General features: G+C 40.7%; 2 protein-coding genes across 4 annotated transcripts in view; one reads left to right on the top strand and one right to left on the bottom strand.

Moving 5' to 3' along the window:
* The first annotated feature begins 1,312 nt into the window (after nucleotides 1-1,312).
* LOC138025971 (mediator of RNA polymerase II transcription subunit 6-like) lies at nucleotides 1,313-11,389 on the top strand. Its single transcript, XM_068873125.1, has 7 exons — nucleotides 1,313-1,513; nucleotides 3,675-3,766; nucleotides 4,196-4,278; nucleotides 5,021-5,060; nucleotides 6,977-7,054; nucleotides 7,906-8,061; nucleotides 10,248-11,389. Exons 1-7 carry the CDS (start codon nucleotides 1,335-1,337, stop codon nucleotides 10,469-10,471), a joined length of 852 nt encoding a protein of 283 aa, XP_068729226.1. The 5' UTR covers nucleotides 1,313-1,334; the 3' UTR covers nucleotides 10,472-11,389.
* A 1,617-nt stretch (nucleotides 11,390-13,006) lies between these two features.
* Nucleotides 13,007-22,117, bottom strand: part of LOC138025970 (pecanex-like protein 1) — a 45,957-nt gene continuing 36,846 nt past the window's right edge. For all 3 annotated transcript variants that reach the window (XM_068873123.1, XM_068873122.1, XM_068873124.1), the window contains exons 28-33: nucleotides 21,410-21,640; nucleotides 20,503-20,606; nucleotides 19,016-19,163; nucleotides 17,238-17,389; nucleotides 15,145-15,223; nucleotides 13,007-14,234 (exon numbers count right to left, since the gene is read on the bottom strand). In XM_068873123.1, the coding sequence (XP_068729224.1) occupies nucleotides 13,371-14,234; nucleotides 15,145-15,223; nucleotides 17,238-17,389; nucleotides 19,016-19,163; nucleotides 20,503-20,606; nucleotides 21,410-21,640 (1,578 nt within the window). In that variant the 3' untranslated portion in view covers nucleotides 13,007-13,370. The remainder of the gene's footprint in view (nucleotides 14,235-15,144; nucleotides 15,224-17,237; nucleotides 17,390-19,015; nucleotides 19,164-20,502; nucleotides 20,607-21,409; nucleotides 21,641-22,117) is intronic.

The raw sequence follows: 22,117 nt of genomic DNA on the forward strand, positions 1-22,117 counted from the left end.
TATACTATTATCGCTGCCCTACGAATCTTCAGTGTTCTACATAACAGCACACTTGGTAAAAGACGGCTCGACATGCGACAGATTGTTGTCGAAGTCCATTACTCGTCGCTTTTAAGATTCCATCGCCTGTCTTGTTCAGTATTCATTTGCCTTGCCATTATTGAGCTTCATAAGGGTATATTTTGTTCAAAGATCCACTAAAACGCCATTCGCGTTACATGACTTTCGACGCCATTGCCGGTTAAGTTTAATCGTTCTACTGTATCCACTAGAGAAATCTGCGCATTTCCCACTACCCTCTCGATCCTAAGAAAATACGCGCAGAAGACTCTATGCACAAAGACACCACTTAGCAGAGGAGTGAGAGGCAAGACTTTTACCGACACGGAAAAAAAAAAAAAAAAGAAAAACACCCAACAAATGCTACCCTTTTTCCGACTGGGATTGCCATACTGGCAACCCAGTAATAAAACTTGTGACTTGTGGAGAACATTGCTTATTGGAAGGCGAGCATTCTCCACACTCAAATACATTCAATTGTCAAGTGAACTCTTCAATCAAATGCAGAATCCTAAGAAATTAACAGACGCAGAAAAAATGTTTGCCCAAGTTCGTCCAAGACGAATTATGCGTCTCATATAGTTCGTCTCGTCTTTACACTAGACGGATAACATAAGAGACGCATATTTCGTCTGGACGGATTATGGGTCTCTAGTATAAAAACGGCCAATAATCGCCATGTGATGTATTTACAGTTGGCTTAGACTGAAGGTTTATATGTTTCTTTGTAGGAGCAAGTCGCTGCAACGGCAGAAACTAAAAAAAAGACGTGTGATTGTTTTAAATTGAGACAGCCACCCCAAGTGTTAAAGTAGAATCAAAATTTAGCATACATACCAAAACGTTATATGAATTGTAATATCCCAGCTTTTTATAGCCAATAAAAATAAACTCTGATAGTTCTGAATGTTAAGTAAATAGTGGGGCTATCTCAAATGCTAACCAAACAAGATTGCCCCCAGATATTCGGCAGGCTACCAGTGTAAGACATTATGGGTCATTATATGGGTCGCCGAAGGCACAGAAAAACACCGTGACATTCACAGTATTGTGTACTCCTCGCTAATTGAGTCCGGTACATCAACTTGAATGCACTGTGGGAAAGGATTCTTCGGTCCCTCTCATGCACCATATTATGGTGGTCCTTTTTCGGATCATCCCAAAGGAACGCACGTATAACGTTACGGTACAATATATGTCCTCATACATAACGTATCTACCGGAAAAAGCTTCGCACCCAGTTCTCACTCGATGTTTGGCAAAGGAAGAGCAAGATGGCGGCCGAGTCGGCAGAAAGTCAGCTGGGGCTTTCATGGCACGACAGCGCGTGGATTCCCGTTCTTAACCGTGGCAATGTTTTAGAGTACTTTTCACAAAGAACAAACCCGTTTTATGATCGAACTTGCAACAATGAAGTTGTAAAAATGCAACGTCTGGATCCCTCTACTTTACAGTGAGTTTTGTACACCCTAAATAAGTAACCTCTAGATTTCAGACGAAACAAATCATACATCTCGCGTGTAGGTAAAAACCCAGTTTTTGCTCGTGCAAAGACTATTATCCGTCAACCACAAGAGGAGTCATAGCGTTACCATCCTTCCACCATATTTGGCGCAGTACTATGCATTTTTGTCTCATTTCAAAGATTGCTTGCATATTGGCGGTTTCCCTTGAAGAACGATTTAAGACTGTTGCTATTCGTATTTAATGGCACGTGAATAAGTTGTGTGGTTTTCTGCAATTTAGTCTACCGAACAGTTATTGATTTATGTGTATATTAGGCATACAAAGTTGTGCTAAATTTAAGTCGCTCAGTTTGGGATTTTAAGTGTTGGGGCTCACTCATTGTTCACTTTTAGTTGTCACCTTGTTGTAGTAGTGAAGCAACATATTTTACTGATCCCAAGAGGTGTTTCAGAGGGCAAGACAATGCCTTGGGTAGATCTGACAATGCTGGATTGGTAGAGGTTGAGATGCCTATCTAAGGACAGCCCTGTTACATTACTGCCTTGCAGAAAGTGCTTGGATGAACCCCTGGTGAGGGAGGGGTACTCCCTTATATAAGCTATATAGGTATGTGCACCCCCTTCCCCCCCCCCCCCCCCCAAAGAGTGTGGGTTTTTTTAGTGGTTTTGGTCTGAAATAGGATATGGTTTGTGCTCTCAAGTCTTGAATTGGGTATGTTCTTTTAGAAGAAGCTACCGTAAACACCTGCAGATGAGCTGCACCCTGAATTTAGCAGCTCAAATTTTGGAAAAATAGTTTTTTGAAAGAAATCACCAGAAATCCAAAGTTAAGTCTTTAGAAGTCTTCTTCATTCACTGTTCATCGAACATAAAGTCACTATTAACATTCAAACAGAAAATACTTTAAAGTTTTATCCACAATTTTAGCAATTTAATATCATGAACATGCTCTTTTTCTGGTATTTGTTGACATGAATTTCTTCATTCAACACAGTTTTTCCATAGATTGTTGCATTACAAATGTGAGCAGAACGTTTGTAGCTTAGTAACCACGCATTAGATCCGACGAAAAGATGGAAACTGGACACCGGAAGCAGCTTTTTTCAAATGTTCCCTCAGATAAGCTGCACCCCTGATTTCTAGCGATGATTGTTGGGAAAAATGTGCAGCTTATCTGGGGGTTTTTGTGGTATTCCTTCATCACTCTAGCAATAAGACCATCAACAAAAGCCCTTCTCAAACTTTTACGGCAACCGTGTAGCAGCTGAAGTAGATCTGAAAATAGGTCTGAAATAGGGTATCAACTTTTTGATCAGGTCTGAAATAGGGTAGGGAAAATTGCAGATTTTGGTCTGAAAGGCCCTAAAATATGGAACTCTTTGAAGGAGAGTACTAAAACCCTTCTTTTTCCAAATTTAAGGACTTGATCAAACATGATCTTATTTTAGACTATTAGGGATGGCTTTGTCTTTGTGTAATTGAATGTGTCTTTCCGTTTTTCCTGTCCGTGTCCGTATTACGTGTGTGTGTGTGTGTCTTCTTGCCGAGTTGTAATTACTGGTAAATCTAATTTATTGTAGTCGATAGTTTTTCCTTCATGAGTTAACTGGCTGACTGGCTCTGCCAGCCCCTGTGGTTACTCCAGGCAGTCACTTACTCTACAATGTAAATTTGTTTAGTTTATACCATTGTATTGTAATTAATACTAAGGCTAGAATAGAGTACAAACAAAGTTTCTTCTTCTTCTACGTCTGGAACAGTTAAGGGTAAGGGCTTTAGCAAGTTGGCCGCACACCCCCTCCCAGTTTTTCGGGGAGTACCCCTCCTGGGCACTGGCCATGTAACTTCCCACCTAATGGTGTGGGTTCCAGCATTGTGATATTTCACATACACGCTTACATGAAATGTTGAAGCAAGCAGGAGTTGAGACTGCTTGATATACCAGCAATGGGACTGCAACTCATGGACTTAATAAGCCTCGGCATACATGTAATACAGTATATTGTGTTTTGTACTGCTGTACAAAGCTGCGAGGAAACATTTCTGAAAAGAGGTATTGTACATCCTGTTTGCAATCACAAATGATGGTTTTTCTGACATCTTTCTTTCTTTCTTTCTCTCTTTCTTTCTTTCATTCTTTCTTTGAAGAACAATGACAGGGATTGAGTATGAAGTTCTTCATGTTCAGGAACCAATTCTTTATGTCATCAGAAAGCAACATAGGATTTCACCAACACAAGGTCAGATATGTTGATCTTTTGTGTTTTAAGTTGCTCATCATTTTTTCAGTGTCTGAGACTTGCAGACTGCAGAGTATTTATACAATTTTTGCTGTACATTCTTTGAGGAGCTTGAAAGACAAGTCAGAACACAAAAATGCAATAATGCTCAAACATGTAATTATGAGAGATCTATTATCCACCATTTTTTTGCATTCAGAGAATTATGGAAAAAAAATCCTTATTGGGAAAGTGATACAGTTTTTGCCTGACGGACACAAGGTGACAAAATGTGGTTGGGTCTGGGACCATACAAATAACCAACAGTAAAAATATCTAATTGAACAACATGGCAGAATATTATTTTGTGCTTGACTTGTGCATTTTGTGTTTGAAATATTATAATAAAGTGTGATAATATAAATAATATATATTTTTGTCCGGTTGCAGTAACCCCTATCGCTGATTACTACGTGCTGGCAGGAGTTGTATATCAAGCCCCTGATCTTTGTTCTGTCATAAATTCACGACTGGTATGATTGTCGTTTCCTATGATTGATCCCGTGTAGAAAATAACTTCTTCAGATCTACTCAATGCTTATCTCTTGGGAAAATAATTATTGGTTAAGAATGCAATGCTTTTGTACGCGGCTTAATTAATATGCAGCATGGGAGTTTTAAAAAGAATGCAATGCTTTTGTACGTGGCTTAATTAATATGCAGCATGGGAGTTTTAAAAAGAATGCAATGCTTTTGTACGTGGCTTAATTAATATGCAGCATGGGAGTTTCTGGCTTTCAGATTTTAAACCCGTGTTTTGCATATATAATAAATTGCATTTACACGCTGAAATTTTAAGGTAGTGAGTAAATGAGGTCATTTTCCCTAGATCCAACCCTCTGAGGTCCGATCGGTTAGTTTTGAACGTGAGTAATGGCCGACCGTGAAATCCAAAAGGTACACTCAAAATAAACAGCCTTTGGATAAAACTCAAAGCTCAAAATTTTGCCAGTTAGGTGTTAAGCAAACACGCTTTCAAAATCTGAAGAAAAAAAGGAAATGATTTTTTGATCATAGTAGCACTTTAATATTTTAGCTTTTAGCAGTTTGTGTCCTTTATATTTGATTAACTGTACTTATACATTCCATCAAAAATTTGTCGGTCTGGTGTCGGGCCTGAGGAGTGTTTACCACACATAATACTTTTTTCAAATTTTTTGCTGTCTGTGGTGTTGCCATTTGTTTGTTGTTATTCCCTTATTTTTTTCTTCTTAGCTATCAGCATTGCACCACATTCAGGCTGCTTTCAGTGAAGGCAAGTTTTGAGCTTTCTCCAACTGAATAAGTGACCATTAGTGATATAAACCCTTGCAGCATGTGTCAGCTTGGTGAATCTGGAAGAGATTCGTTTGAGTACTATAAAACCAAAGCAAATTCAACTAGCTTATCCAGTCACAGCGGACACAGGCAATCAAGTTAGCTTGACCTAATGCAAAGCAAACATCAGTACAATGTAGGTGCAGCCAACCCTAATGCAGAAAATCAAAATGCGAGCAAATCAGTTTGCCTGATGAGAAGTTTGCCTGTCACCCAGCCACTAGGAAACCCAGCACTGATGACCAGGTACAATGTAACCTGACACTGTAGCAAGCATTTCCGTTGGAGAACATGCAAGATTTTGATGTTCTGGCCGTGTCCCATTTTTTGCATGCCCAAAACATAGAAAATGCACAGAAACACTTACTACACTGGCTAATAACCAGCTCAAGATTTACCTACGACTTTCCCATTCCAAGTTGTACAGCTATCAATGTACCCATGCACGAGAAAGGACCTACGATAATGATGACAGTAATGACAGTGATAATACTGTAATTACCAATTTTACAATTAATATATTTCTCACCAAAGTGGAAGTAACTAATGCTGGCTATTTACCAAGCGGCGAAGCTTAGCAGTATTAATTAAATTGCTTTGCGTTATGTCAAGCTACCTTGACTGGCTGTGTCTGCTGTGACTGAATAAACTGGTTTCGTTGCTTAAATTGCTTTACTCAACTTGTGTGGCAAGTCCATGTACAGCCGATTGAAAATGTGCTTTATTTGTGACAATACAGCAACTGGAGCAAAACTGAAAGCCATTTTGTTTTTCTTTATTTGCTCAGAGTTGAAAAGTACTTACTATTCACCTCTTAGCTAGCCAATCAGAATACGCAGAAAGTACATGTACTATTCGCTTGTGTGGACATGTACAGTATACTAATGAAAAAATTATAATGAACAAAGTGAGAAGCCATCCTCATCCTCTTCATTTGCTCAGATTTGAATAGTACTTACTATTCAGCTCCGAGCTAGCTAATCAGAATATGCAGAAAGTACTATTTGCTTTTGTGGATATGTGCAGTATACTAATGAAAAAATTATAATGAACAAAGTGAGAAGCCATCCTATCTTACTTACATTTACATGTAAAACAGTTATGTTTGCATTATGGATAATAATAATAATAATAATAATAATAATAATAATAATAATAATAATAATAATAATAATAATAATAACAACAGTGTATTCACAATACTTCCACAAGGTGGCTCTTTGCTTGTGAAGCCCCTACTCAAGTGTACAATATAACTTAACATTGCACTAAAAATTGTTTAAGGAAAATTGCAACACCACAAAAAGTAATTGATACATACAATATTGGTAAAGTAAAACCAGAAAAATAGTGGTGATATATGACACTGAGCAATCAAACGTGGATGACTTTTCTCGAATAAAAACTTCCTTGATTCCTTAATACATGTACAGTCTGTACATGTGCTTTGCAATGGCTACCTGTAACAACAACAAGGACTTTTCAAGATAGTCTGGTCTAGTATATACAAAAACTATGCATAGCTTTGAAGGCGTTAACTCTGATTGGCTACTCAAACTGTGAATAACCTTTGCTATTTACCTCCAAGCAACTGGCGCGAGGCCCGAAAATATTGGAATCGTTGCAAGAACAAATGAGTTAAAATTGCCTTTTTGTGTTAAGTAATCTCTTTGTTTTAGTATATACCAAAACAACGTCTTGCAGTTTGGTCAATATCCACCACTAGCCACCTAAATATACGATGACTTATAATCTACAGCCTGGATAAAGAACACATTTCTGTAAGTTGTTTTATTACATGGAAGGGAGCAGTGATGATTGTGTTTACACCCTAACTTTTTTTTGTTTGTTCAGCCTCATCGTACTCCAGGTACCATCCTTCAAAAGGGTATTGGTGGCAATTTAAAGAGAAACAACAGCAAAAGTTAAATGGTGAGTGAGGGCATTTCAACCACCAGAAGGTACTTTTATAACGAGACTTGATGCAATGGTGTCCAATCAGTGACACCTGGCGATTAAGTGCAAACAAATGGAATAAAGTTTCTTCCCATTTTTCATACAAATCAAGTTATCTAAAATGCTGCATAAAATTTCCTTCAGGATGAAACAAAAAAAAAATCTTGACAAAGCATAGTAAAGGCTTTTTAATCGAAATTTAATAAGCTCATATGAAATTGTACATGTAGGTCCGTTTTGAGAAGAGGGGAAAACCAGACTACCCAATATAAGGGGTCTTTTGGCAGAGATTTTCTGGCTGCAGGGCTGGCGTATGGTGGTGAGAGCACTCGCCTCCCACCAATGTGGCTAGAGTTCAATTCCCAGACTTGGCGTCAAGTAGGTTAATCTTTTTGGTTCTGTACTCTGCACCGTGGGAGGCGCGGTGGTCTCATGTTTGGTGTACTCGAAGGCGGAGCAAGTGGTTCAGGTTCGGGTCCTGGCCATTGGACATTGTGTTGTGTTCTTGGGCAAGACAGTACTTTACTCTCACGGTGCCTCTCTCTACCCAGGTGTATAAATGGGTGCCAGTGAGTGTAATGCTGGGGTTAACCCTGCGATGGACTAGCATCCATCCAGGGGGGGAGTAGAAATCCTCCTAGTCGCTTCATGCTACGGAAACCGGGGATAAGCTCCGGCGTGTTGGACCACTGGCTTTGGTAGCGCTTTACTCTGCACCGGGTACTTAGGTTTTCCTCTCTCCTCAAAAACCAACATTTGATTTCATTTGCATTAATTTGTTGTGTCCCTTGGTGACAGCTCTATCGTATTACTTTAATTTTTTTCAGGTGCCAAGGATAAAAACAATGAAAAGACTAAATCTACCAAGGATCCCAACTCTGAGCCAAGCTCTCTTTTTCAGAGAGAAGGTGTCCATTTTCTACTTGGTGAACTATCAAAGAAGTTTCCACCTCAATTTCTTCAGCAAGGTCAGGCATTTCCAGGTAAGTTAATTAATTCGCGAGAAAAAAAATTACATGATTGTTCCTGAGGTGCGGGTTGATTAATAATAAATTTCTTATATTATACATTCTTTTGATTTCATCTCTTGGAGTTTAAGGAAGAGCGGTGCTCTCGCTGACGGGGAAATCTTTGAGGTGACCGTCCTTTTGCACTCCTTTTCCCCGCTCGCTTCAATTCCCCAGCTGTTGACCGCGCGTCACTCGACGCATAGAGAGCCTTTTTGCAGGCTATCGCTTTTGCTTTACTGTCAATCAACCAAGCCTTCTTCTCAACCATTCTTAGGATGTCTGTTACATTTGATACGAAGTTTAGTGACATTCACAAGTTCGAGAAGAGGCTTAAACCGTGGCATTTTTAATACCGTCTCTGACGTTTATACCTCTCTCTCCTTCGATTTTCCCCGCTCGCTTCAATTCCCCAGCCGTTGACCGCACGTCATTCGACGAACAGAAAGCCTGTTTGCAGGCTATCGCTTTTGCTTTACTGTCAATCACCCAAGTCTCCTTCTCAACCATTCTTAGGATGTTACATTTGATACGAAGTATAGGGACATCCATAATTTCGAGAAGGGGCTTTAACCCGGGCATTTTTAATAGCATCTCAGAGGTTTATACCTCTCTCTCCTTCGATTAGGTAAAAATACGGGGCATCTTGAAAGCAAGGATATAACATGTTCAAAGTGTTACGGTTCTTCCGAAATGTGAGGCGAAGAATAGCTTCTCTTTAACAAAAAACTCTTTCTGAAAAAAGTGGGTATGTCACGTTATTTTAACGTGTTCAGTGGAGGTCTTTTGTTAATCACGAGTTTCAAACCCGAAAATGGTAATGTGGAATTCCTTTCACTGATAAAATTATCCTTACATCACAAACAAGATGATTCTGAGCAAAGATCTTTATCCAGGCGACCTGCCATAAAATTGAAAAACGTCGGGCCGACCTTTTTGAAGATTGCCCAAAATAAAATATAATCCGTTTGAATCCTGTCCATTTGTGTCCTTTCATGCTTTTCTTTCTTTTGGCTGTATTTCTTTTACTGTCCAACAGTTTTTAAGCCCTGGTCAAACGGACTCGCAAATAGTCGCAAGTAGCCACAAGTTGAACTTGCGTAGAGACTTGCGTTGGGTGGCCAAACGGACTCGCAAGTTCCCTCGCAAGTACACGCAAGTCGCAAAAATGTCTGATTGGTCAACCAACTTGCGTTGACTTGGGTTGGGTGGCCAAACGGTGAAAAACTTGCGTCGGCTTGCGGGAAAATTTGATCTCGACCAAAGTGAGCGCAAGTCAACGCAAGTCAACGCAAGTGCACGCAAGGCCTGGCCAAACGGAGTCGCCAGTAGACGCAAGTTGTGAACTTGCGTCTACTTGCGAGTCCGTTTGACCAGGGCTTTATTCTCTATTTTTGAATTCCCCATAATACACTTTGTTTGCCCCCCAAATTTTGCATAAACTATTGTTTTCAAATGCTCTTTGGGACACTGCATATTCCCAAGAGCATTTGAAAACAATCGTTTATGCAAAATGTAGGGGGCAAACAAAGTGTATTATGGGGAATTCGAAAATAGAGAATACTCAGGTTTGACTGTATTTCGAACCATCTTGACAAACAAATTACATGTATTCGTGTAGGGTTGTCTGATGTTCACGACATTATAACTGCAGAAATCTCGATTCACGTACTACAACTTTAAAGGATCACGCGTCACAGTTAACCGCCGCTCTATTTCTTCGTTTTTCCCAATTTACGCTCTTTTTTGGGGTCAATTCACGGATCACGCGAAACCCCTTCCACACCCTGTTTTAAGTGGTTATTGCAATGTTTCATTCTAAGTTTTAAGCATTCTGGGTGTCATACAATTACATCATGTCATGTGACATAACCCTATTATGTGTGTTAGTAGGGAATACTAATTGAAAGCATTTTAAAAGTAAGAAAAAGCCGTGAAAATTTTCGAAGGCAAATATTACGTTCTTAAGTATCCTTAGGTCGCTGGGGCGGGGTGGGTCGGGGGAGTGGATGAAGCGAATTTAGCGCGTCTCCTTCAAGCCTGGATTTTTCAGGCTTTGTTGGCGCTATTCAAGTTGCTTTATTAATTGCAACAACATTTCGCTCCGAAAATTAAACAATATTGCCACCTTCATTAATTTTTCCCTGTTTGCTATCTTCCAGGTCAGGCAAAGAAAAATGGCGAGAAGCCATCAAGTGAAGAGATCGGTTCTAAAGGTGGACAAGCGACTGAGGCTTCATCAATAGAACAAGTTCCAAACGGTACCACAGTACCCGGAGGTCTGGTGACAAATTTGTCACGTGGCCTTCCAAGCTCGAACCAGTCCATCAAACGATCGGCAGGTGGAGACTCGAAACAACCTCCAGGCAAGCGGAAGAAAGTTTAATAACAACGCGGCTATTAGAAAACTGGAGATTAGAAGAGTTAAATGGTGCAGATTGTAAAAATAAGGAACGTGGAGACTTCAGGGTTGCCACTCATTAGAACCCAAAAAATTCCCTGACTTTTCCCTGACTTTTCACTGACCTCAAAACAATTTTCACTGACCTTGCATTAGGTGAGTTTCACCACGTTTTGATAAAAATGGCCGAAGGAAAACACTGGTTCCCAAGCTTCTTCCGATTTCTCTTCCTTATTTGGAAGATGGCATTCACAACGAAAGCCACTTACCGAAAAACCCGGCATTTGAACGCATAACTTGATCAGCTACAGCTTCATTTTCCCAATGAAAATGTTTTCATAAACTTCACAAAACCTGGAAACAAAATTCCCTGACTTTTCACTGACTTTGACAAGAACTGAGATTTTCCCTGACCTTTTGCAAAATTCCCTGACTTTTCCCTGACCTTGAAAAATTTTTGTTTTTCCCTGACTTTTCCCTGACCGTGGCAACCCTGGACTTGATCACAAACACTTTTTGGTGCCGCTACGCGACGTCTCCTGACGATTTTTTGTAAGTTGAAGGACAATGGAAAGCTGACAGCATAGAACTCCAGTTCAACAAGAGGAAGCATTTCTTGTTTAATGTACAATAATTTAGGTATTTTCGAACGGCCATCGTACAATTTTTGTTGTGACTTCGTTCCGAGTTGCTGTTTGCCTTGGTTTCAAAGCGAGTCCTGGTGCACAAATGAGGGGCGTTTTTCATGCAAATCATTATCATTTGAATGGTTGAGCACCAAGACTCGTTTTGAACCAGAAGCAAACAGCAACTCAAAAATGGCCTAATTTTAAAGGATAACATTTTAGTAGCTTAAACCGTGTTTGACCGGCTATCTTTCACTTCAGAAAAAGGAACGCGAACCAATCAGATTTCAGGATTTGTAATGTAGTATGTTGATGGTTTCTACTTATATTTACCAGACATGGGCAGTGTTCCTTGCTGACCAAACCCATTTAATTACAACCGTTTTTGGTTCAAACGCGACAAATTAATTCTCATTAACCGAGAGAGAAGTCTGAGGGGAAGAAAAGCACAGATTTCCACCAGCGAACGAGGTCGAGATTGTTCGATACAGACCAATCTAGCTCGTTTGATAAGATGTTTAATGTATGGGAAAACAAAACTGAATGCCAAAAATTTAACTAACAAAACGATATATGAAATGAATGATATAATGAACTGCGGATATCATCATCATCATTATTTTTCCACTCGCTCAAGTTATCAACTCTCTGGATCAAGTGAAGCTGTGATCCTTGCAGTTAGGAACGCAATTTTACAATCATATCCGCAGTTCAATATAAAATTAATTTCATGTCATTCATCACGGGAACATTTGAACCCACAAATGACCAGCTCCCAACATCAGTGGCTTCATAGCTCATATTGGTCAGAGCGTCGCAACGACATCGCGAGGTCACGAGTTCAATCCCGTTAAAGTCCAGAATTTTTTAGGCTTCTCTACGCAATTGCTAAAACTGCGAGGATCGTATCTTCGCTTAAAAATTTAACTGTCACAACAAAATCGGTCAACATACCGGTTTAGAAAGGAAAATAGACAAGGCCACGCAATGGGCGTGAACACTTCTCAAGGGTCTCATGCGACATTCAGGTCTTCGTTCAACGGTGAATATTATCTCGCCCCTTTTACAAAAAACTCACTCATACTGTTGACAGAAATATTATTTTGGTGCTTTCTATCCCCAACGGTTAATTTCCCAGCCGTTTTTTTGTCTACCAGTGAATTCCACTGAGGCCCCTCTTCTGGACTTGCCTAGAGAGTCGCTAACCGCTGTCTCTAGCATCGCGTTTGTGTCAAGCTTTTAATAGCTCATAAGAGAGAGAGAGAGAGAGATAGAGCTGCCGCCTTTCCACCGTTTCTACGACAGTGATTTTTTCAATTCAACACGACGCAAAAATTGCATTGTACAAAAGGGGTCCTACTTCAGCTACCTTTGAGGAGGTTTCCCACCTTACGTCATCGCCACCATATTGGTGGACGATACAAAAGATCTCTCATTAGCTCCTTTTGTTCGTCCACCATTAGAAGCTCAATTTCGATATGTTCAAATTCAGTCCGAAACAAAAGGCATCATCTCGAGGCTCTGGTGAATGAACTCGTACAAATCCTTATATTTATTCCTCACAGCCTCGAGATGATGCCTTTTGTTTCGGACTGAATATTAATATATAGAAATTGGTGTATTGTACATTACATCATTGTTAGCTGCGTCTCAAGAGATTGGTTGCAAGCCACCTATTAAGCCCGAAGGATCATTGTATAACACCAGAAACCCATAAGGGTTGAAACGTGTAACGCGCGTTCACAGCTTCCGAATATTCAGTGCGAACTGATTGGTTGAATGTTTCAGTGCTAAGTACCATATTTGGAAACCCCTCGCTCTTGTTGTTCCAAATATGGTACTGAGTGTGTACCAGCACACAAGGGGCCGTTACACGTTTCTGATAACACTTCACTTTTTTTTTCATAAGACGTCTTCTATTTTATTTAGCTTACTAACTAAAACTGATGTTCACTTTGATGAACAATCGTTCTTCATTTAACTGTCACATATTTACATGTATCTACATCGTCATTAATTGATTATCAAAGACTATTTTCTGCGTTTAGTCACAAGTCTGCTGCTCTGTTGGCGAATGGAAGATATCCTTCCGAAAGGTCGCATAACACGGTTTGTTTCGCCAGCAGGCAAAAAGGCGTTAATTTGCAAGCCGCGGTTGCATACAGTACTTTTCAAGTACTTGTAATTTTTTGTTCGCGCTTTGTATGTCCCTTTTAACATTCCTAGCGAAGATATGGAAGCCGCGTCCTGATTGGTCCTCACACTTCTATTCCAGCATCTACAACCCCTGCTTCAGCGATGGGAACAAACTTGTCATCGATTTTGACCAAAACAATGGTCCGATCCACATGGCTTCTCCTAGCGGGGTCCCTGTGGCACGGAGTCCATCGATGCACTACGACACCCTCCATACCCTCAGCAGGATTCCAGTCCTTCCAGTAAGACCTGCCGCCATGTTCGCGCATGATTTCTGAAGGCCACTGGACATCAATCCTGCGGCCCAAATTAATAGCATCGTACACTTGTCCCCGGTCCACTATGCGCACTCGCTGGGTCAAGTCCTCCGCGGCTGCCAAGGCGCCGGGACTCTGGGGCTGCGCTACGGTCACTGTTAACGTGTGCCGTTTTGACCCTGAGCTAGCGGCGGACCTTTGACTTGTCCGTAAGTTGGGTTGGCCCCTATTGAACGAAGACGTCGGAGTGGACCTGCGCGTGCTTACATAAAGGGCGCCCTCACGGAAACTCGTACAACGTTCTGCGTACGTCGGAGCAAAAGAAACATCCGGGACAGAAACATCTGGGATATCACCTCCACTTTGGCAAGTCGCGCCACAGCGAGTGCGTAGACGGTTCCACAAACGACCAAGACAACCTGCAATGCCGTTAAAACTGAGAGGACCACCGATGACTCGGGATAGCTGTGAATTGGAATCCGCATAGGATGTTGTCAGCGGCGATACGTAGATGGGATAGCCTATTGGTTGGTCACATGACGAGTTGATAATGTTACGCAGAGCTTGCTTTGCATTCTGGATGGAGCCTCGTTCTGGGTTTCGATTCCGAAGGAATATCAATTCCTGCAGCTGACCAGCCCATAAGCCACGCACGCACTCGCGATTGATCTGCAAAGCGGTTACAAAAGATAAAACTTCTAGACAACACGTAAAAGATAAAATACGAAGGAAAAAGTCGCTTATCACAAGATTTGTTTAAGATAAACTCTTTCACTCCCAAGATCTGAATTTCAATTCTCCTTACTGACCGCCATACATTACTTCTTATGTCAGTTATGGGAATTCAATGACACATCTAGACAAAAAACCCATGAGATAAATTTCTTTATTCTCCTAACCAGTCTGCTCAACAATGTATTGAGTTTGTAAGGAGAAAATTAATATCAATCGCTCTTGGGAGTCAAAGGGTAACCAACATAAGAAAGATTTCGCACCTTATGCGCCTACTGGCACGACGGAGAAAGGATTAATTTACGTTTATTACCCGATAGCACAAAAAGTTTGATAGAACCACATTTTTCGTGTTTTAATCTTCACGGACGCAGCACCAAAGGTTCTTTAGAGACTACATTAAAGCAGACTCTGTCACACTATTTTCGTATTTATCGAATACTTGAAGATATATTGCAAACTAGTAATAAGCCAAAAACACAACACATGTTTGTTTGGTCAACACTATGTTACTGCCCTTAGAATTCCCGGTTGTACGGTTGGCTCACGGGGCTGAAATTGCATTTGATTCTTGTATGGTGATCAATGTTAAGCCCTGTTGGGTATGGGTATCCGTCCCCGCCAAAATTCAAAGTAGTTGTTCTTAAATCCAAACCTTCATTTCAAGCATTCTCTCTTGCAATTTAAACCCGCAGTTATAAATTCTAGCATTCGATTCGTCAACCAAACATTCAATTCCGAATTCGCCTCGGGGAACATTGAGGATCTATTGTTTGGTGCACCAACGTGGCCGTCTCATCACGTGATTGAAAACCATCTATACAAACAGCAGAGTTAATTTACTTACTTTAATGACTCGGAAACTCAAGTATCGTTTATTGAGCATGATGATCTTATATTCGTCAGTGCCATCATCGAACACGTGTCTAAAAATAAACAAAACAAACAACAACTAAATAAAGATCTCTACCTATAAGCATACGAAAATTAGCATCTTTTAGGGCCTTCACAGACGATGCAAGTTGTTACCGATAACTTTTTAGCTGTCCATCCTCCGGTTGCCTCCCAATCGGCCTCCTTTATTTTACAGCAGTGTCGACTTTAATGGATAATGTCCATAATAACTTATCACCCCGTAATATATCCAACCTTTTTAGTTCTGCGAACGTAATACATACATACAGCACAAGATTTTGTTCCGCCGGTAATCTCTACACTAAATATTCCAAGGTTAACCTATCAAATCAAATCAAATCTTTTTCTCGACGAGGCGCTTAATAATATGGAATAGCATCCCTCCAGATCTGAGGAAGTTATCTAAGCCATGCTTCAAGAATAAAATGCGACACTAATTACTTCAAATTTTCAATCAGGAGGAGGATTTTGTTGGCATACCAACTGTTATGTCTCACTTACATAGAGTTATATAGGCAAGTTTATAGAGTATACATTATAGGCTTAAGATATAGGCATGATTGCGATCAATTTAAGTACAGAATATACGTCAATTTAAAATTGTATTTGTACAATATGTAAATATATCCATTTCACTCTACCCGCCTAGATTAGCTTTCGCTTTTTGGGGGTAAGAGTGATTCTTTTGTAACATGTAATAAGAATAATAAATAAACTTGACTTAAACTTGAAACTTGTTCAACTTCAACAAACCGGCCGAAATATCACTCGGAAGAAACTAAAGAAGACAGAAAGGTGATCAAACTAAAAAATTCAAGCAACTTTCGCCGTTGAGTGATCATCGTTTCCGAATAACTTAAGAGTGTTCATTTCAGTTTGAAAATTTCCCAGGGCTGGAAAAGAAATGGAATAATGACGAATCGAAGCAATAATGGTCAAACAGCATTTTCTCACTGACACTGTTCTCACTGGCGTTGCCTCTGTATGGAGTAACCAAGTGAAGCTATGATCCTCGCGGTTATGAACGCAATTTTTGCAAATGCTTAGAGAAGCCTGAAAAATCCAGGACCTCAACGGGGTTTGAACCCGTGACCTCGTGTTACCGGTGAGACGGCATGTTACAGTAATAAGTACGCTGTTATACGAAATAAATCAAATGTGATTGTGACATTAACTAAGGTGTAGATCCCGTCAAAAGCATTCCATTTGCGCTGCTTTGAGAAAGGACTACACTATTTCAAAGCGAGAAACTGAACCAGCAAAGCAAACAAGAAACGGGAGGTCGAAGCTTTTTTAAAATCAACGATCAATTAATTCTTCCTGTGCGTCATATTTACGAATGCCTGATGAAGGTATTTCAGGGGTCCACTTGTAGTGCTTTTTTTTTTAACTCGAAAATCGACGGCGACCATGATGCAAGAGCAGATTTTTTCCCCAAGGTTTTGAATCCAAAGAAAAAAAACACACATGATACAACCTTTAAGGTTGCGTGAGACTAGAAATACTCGGCGCAAGATATCCCATGATTCACCGCGTTTAGGACATTAAACTGCCAAAAAGGCAGCACTAGTGACTGCCTTACCAAACCTTTGATTCAAACGATCGAATTAAACGTTCATTCTTCTAACTAGTACTTAAATTGCAGTCGAGTACGCGAATTTACTACTCTTTAGCTTGACTTCTTAATTGGTAAGCTTAAGATTCTTGCTGTTGTTCTAAACTGAAGAGTGAGGGTGTAAAGATTATCAGTCAAATAGAAAATGTTGTAAAGCGATAAATGTGCATGTTGTTGATTAAAATTGTTGGTTATTGTTTGCAAGGCTTCTTTGTTTACTGCTGTCAGCTCAGGGGTGTTTGATCACTGTAAACTGTATACACAATGACGATTAATTTTGTACTTTATGCAGAAGCATAATTATTTCCATAAACACTATATTGCTTTCTGGGGTTAGAAACGGGAGCACCGCCTTTAGGCTTCGCTAAATCTATATATTAACCTTTTACTTTCCAAGTTACGGTACTGACCTTAGCGCTAATAGCGATGGGGTATTCGCAAGAACAGCTTGTCGCCATTTGGGATCTCCCTCGTGAGAGATAACAAGGCTTTCTTCATGAGCAGTAATAGCGTCAAACAGAACGGGCAGGTCATCGTACTCTTCGGGGGAAGTAAAATGATCCTTCAAACAAAACAAAAGAATATGCGTTTGCAAGGTCAGTTACAATTAAATAAATTAAAGATGAAATATTTCGTTCAGTGCTTTCTGAGATCGACCACTTTTCACATAATCATCTTGCGGTAGGTTCTGATCCAATCAAATACTGTTATTCACGGACAAGAGAAGTAATACTCGCTCTTTTCTCGACAATTTAAGCAATAGACCATTCTACAGTTGTGTGCTCAGTTACCTGGCTTTTGAATGAAAGTGAGTCTGGAGTTGACGTTGCTTTGATAGAAACCTCAATGGTTTTCTTACGTTAATGATGTTGTTCTCATGCTAATTAGTAGGAATTTACATGAGAAAAGCAGTGAGGTTTCTATCAAAGCGAAGTCAACTCGAGCCTCACTTTCATGCAAAGGCCAGGAAACTAAGCGTACAACGGTATGTATCCATCACAAATGGTCTATTGTCGCCAACGGGATTCGACCTCGCTCTACAAATAGACATTCATTTCAATTTATTAATCGAGTCCTACACGGGAACAAATGTGTCCCACAAATTGACCTGCTCCCAACTGAGTGGCTTCATAGCTCAGTTGGTAGAGCATTGCACCAGCATTGCACCAGCATTGCACCGGCATCGCAGAGCTCATGGGTTCGAATCCTGTAGGAGCCGACTGAATGTTTCAGGTGTCTATAAAAAGCGACAATTGCTTAAATTGACTTAACTGATTACAGTGTAATGGTGAAGTGCTAGTTTTCTACCCCATATGAACCATGTGAGCGTTAGCCCTACTAATGGCAATGGGCCCACACAAGGTCAGGTTCATTTCCCACCCTTGGTGGGTCAGAGTTTTTCTATGTCCTTGTGTGGGCCCATTTCCATGAGTAGGGCTAAAGCTCACATGGTTCATATGGGGTAGAAAACTAGCACTTCACATTACACTCTAATCAAATGTAAGTGCTACACGGCCAACCTTTGCAAAAATGTAATCCTTCCCTCCAATTGCTTAAATTGTCCAGCAAAGAGCGAGGATCATTTCTTTCATCCGTCTGTAGCCGTGACCCACACTTCAAATATACATTCATTTCATTTCATTCAATGTTAGAGCGGTTTTCAATTGAGTGTCGAAAGTAATTAGCGAATTGCTTTGGTTTTGCATTTACTTCACTCAATTATTGGTTGAAAGCTCTCGCGCCATTTCTTCAACCAATCAGAAGTGAAACCAAAACCAATCGTTGCTTCCGCGCGTGCACATTTTCCCGCGCTTTGTGTCGGCTACGTGTGATTACTTCGAATTTTGATTGGTTTACTGGATTGTCTCCGTCCTTTCTGATTGGCCAAAGTAATAACGTTGGTTTTGGTTTTACAACAGTCGATTGAAACTCGCTCTATTCATGTTAAACCAATTAGGAACAACTCAAACACCAACGTGATACGGTTCGCGCACCCTTTCCCGCCATTGCCTAACTAGCGCTTGTCTTTTTAACCCGCCTGTTCTTCAACCTATGTTCGACTCAAAGGATTGCACCAATCGGGGCTTCGAAAACCATACCCCTTTCGGTTAGCGTGAACGATGCTGACACCTTCCTTAGTATCACTAACTGAAGCGCGAACCCTCTGGGAACGAAACTGAGATCTCACCTGATGTAATTTTAGTGACATGCGCACTCCAGGTGCCACCACTTTGCGCAAAAGATCCATGTCAGCGAACACCCACTCGTCCTTAGGGGAGGTGATGCGAAAATCTCCTTTGAACAAAGCGTGAAGACCGTAGAGGAAAGGCTCCAAGCTGAAAAATATGAGAAAGGAACAGATGACATGAAATCCAGAAATGCCGGGATGAAATCCCGTTCTGGCAGTTCATGGTTCAAGTCCTTGGCTGTGCTTTTGAAATGCACACGGGCCTGGCGCCTGCTAGTCGGTAGGTCCTAAAAAGATTTCTTCCAACTATGCCAAAGTCAAAATCGAGAGAAAATGTCTCTTCATAACTTCGTACTATTTCACTCACTTAGCGACTTGTGTGAGGGTGTTATCGGTATGGCTACTTGCCAGGTAATAAATTGGTATGAGTAGCCTAAAATTGAGGAGAAAAAATTAAACAAAATTATAGTGCCGATGTTCACGTCCTGAAAATTTGGTCATTTAACGCCCTTGTCGGTAAGGAAAAAACAAAGAATGTTCCAAAGTTTAAAACGCAGGTCCAGGGTGCGCGGAGCTCTTGTTTTTGCTCATAAAACCTTTTGTTTTGACGCATTCTAAAAACACCGTTGCTCAGCACACTTCGCTATAAGTCCTGACGGATGCAATTATTCTTCTCCTCCAGAAACACACGCAATTAAATGCACACCAAATTTTGATATCCAACATTAAGTTAAGCATTTGCTACCGACCAAGTTTATGCGTTATGTTTTGGTGAGGGAAAATGAAATTGTTTATCTTTTTTTTAGAGTATTCACAGACTGGTACCCAGCAAAACAACTGAAAGCTAACCGTTTTCAAAGTGATTTTTTGACCTAAATACTGTAGATAAGCGCGGCTTAGCTCAGAAACACTATTTCTTGTTGAACTAAAGCTCTAATTCTGCCTGCTTTCATTCTTTGTACAGCGGTAAGCTTGTCATATTAAGATGGGATATTGCGTCGTGTAATTGTTACTAAATGCCCAACCACCTTTTGAGGGATGGCCAAGTGTGCTTTCCGATGCTTGATTTATCCATTGATTGCTTGGTGAATCGTACCCACGTTTAGGCGAGATGGCAATGATCGCTGCTCCCAAACAGCTCAAACTTATAATCCACGAAGCTCTTTTCTTTTACGTTGCATTACAGCTGCATTGCATTGTAACTATGTTTTGGTGCAATTGCAACGATCAATGCTCCCAAACAGCTTACGCTTATAAATGAAGAAAGCTCTTTTCTTTTACGCTGAATTACAAATGCATTGCATTGTAACTATGTTTTTAAGCAATTGCAACGATCGCTGCTCCCAAAAAGCTCAAGCTTATAAATGCAGAAAGCTATTTTCTTCTACGTTGCGTTTATATTAGCGTTATAACCCGTTTTCAAAATTTAGATGATTAAAGGCAACAAAAAACGTTAGGAGAAGGAATACAAAGTAAGCTGAACCAACCTTGCGGACTGATGATGTGAAGCCGTCCCTAAGGCACGCCTGGCCAAAAGACAGAGCGCAAAGCACAAGCTAGCCAACAAAGAATCCTTTTCACATTCCAAAGGCTGAAAAAAGAAAAAAACATTTGAGGTTCAACAGTGCCGTAGATCGTTCATTCTTTTGGCTTGGTAAATTACTTGTGGAGAAAACTTATAATAAAGGGAATGGCGGAAAATCACTCCTTGACAAGTGCAATCAACGACAACGCGATGATTAAGTTGTCTGTTTGGAAATCCGCGTTAGTTTTACTTTGTGACCCTCCCTCCCCCTCAGAGGGAACGCAAAAGCTCCTGTCATGAAAGTACTTCCCAGACTGCGTGACGAATTTAAGGATGCCCAAAGAAAGTGCTCATGGTTACAAAACAGAATAGATTGGGTCGCTAGGTGATCATTAAGCATGCAAAGTCAGCCCTTGTCACGCAATCTTTTCACTCCCCAAAACTGTAACTGGGTGTTCAAGTCACGCAGCGCTTTTAAAGAACTTCGTGACAAGTCAAAAAAAGGCAGTGACAAGTTAACAAAGGGTTACACTGAACTGCCGAGTCCCTTGGATGACCAAACACCAACTGTTGCGTGTTCCCATGCCGTTCACAGAATTGCGCTAAGTCGAACGTGGGTTGACAATCAACTGATTGGTCATTCATTCCTTTGCCGCATAAGGTAAGGAATAGACCCGTTATACTGGCGTCCAAATAACCGCTTTAGCTTTTAATGCTAACCAGCATTTCTTGCCTCGCTACGACGTGCAAAATACTAATTCAACAGAATTTCTGTTCCAAAATTGGTCTGATAAAAATAAAAGTGAAATCGGCCGCCATTATGAAAGAAGACGCGTGTTGGAGTGAGCGAAAGTATACACTGAACTAACCGGGTCCCTGCGAGAAGCGCAGTACTGGATCCAAGCCAGGTAACAGTTCAAGAAGCTCGTCTTGGATATGCCGCCCTGGCGCAGATCATAGTCTTCGTCGATGTTGTGATAGAAGGTTGGATCTACGTCAACGTACTGAGAATCCTGTAACGCGCGGAGCTGTTCTTGTATGATGTCATCGTGTAGCCAATGAGTGAGCTTAGCTGAGCGCACAGCATAAAATATAACAGACTGCAAACGAGGACATGGAAACATAAATCATGAGAAAGTAAGATATGTCCAGAAATGCAGGACGATGTTAACTGATAAGCGTCACAAAGTAACCCCAACTTCAACTTCACTCCAATCTCACAATACAGACAATTAACGTCACAGAATGTCTCCTACACTCCGATTTTCAATTGAAAAGAAACAGCTGCATTTACCCTGCCTTACACCTACCTTGTTGCTAGAAAAGGGAAAAGCATATGCTTAGACCAGAAACCCATAAGGGTTGAAACGTGTAACGGCCCCTTGTGTTCTGGGAAACAAGCTTCTGAATATTCAATTTGCTAAGTACCATATTTGGAACAACAAGAGCAAGGGGTTTCCAAATATGGTACTTAGCACTGAAACATTCAACCGATCAGTTCGCACTGAATATTCGGAAGCTGTGAACGCGCGTTACACGTTTCAACCCTTATGGGTTTCTGCTTAGACTGAAAGGGA

This window comes from Montipora capricornis, chromosome 12 (genome assembly GCF_036669925.1).
Source record: "Montipora capricornis isolate CH-2021 chromosome 12, ASM3666992v2, whole genome shotgun sequence".
NCBI classification, from domain to species: domain Eukaryota; kingdom Metazoa; phylum Cnidaria; class Anthozoa; order Scleractinia; family Acroporidae; genus Montipora; species Montipora capricornis.

What these genes read in the sequence shown, in the direction of transcription:
- LOC138025971 (XM_068873125.1), top strand. Translation starts at nt 1,335, where the DNA reads ATGGCGGCCGAGTCGGCAGAAAGTCAGCTGGGGCTTTCATGGCACGAC. An exon ending in CTGGATCCCTCTACTTTACA is followed by an intron (nt 1,514 to 3,674) that starts GTGAGTTTTGTA and finishes CTTTCTTTGAAG; the next exon opens with AACAATGACAGGGATTGAGT. An exon ending in TAGGATTTCACCAACACAAG is followed by an intron (nt 3,767 to 4,195) that starts GTCAGATATGTT and finishes GTCCGGTTGCAG; the next exon opens with TAACCCCTATCGCTGATTAC.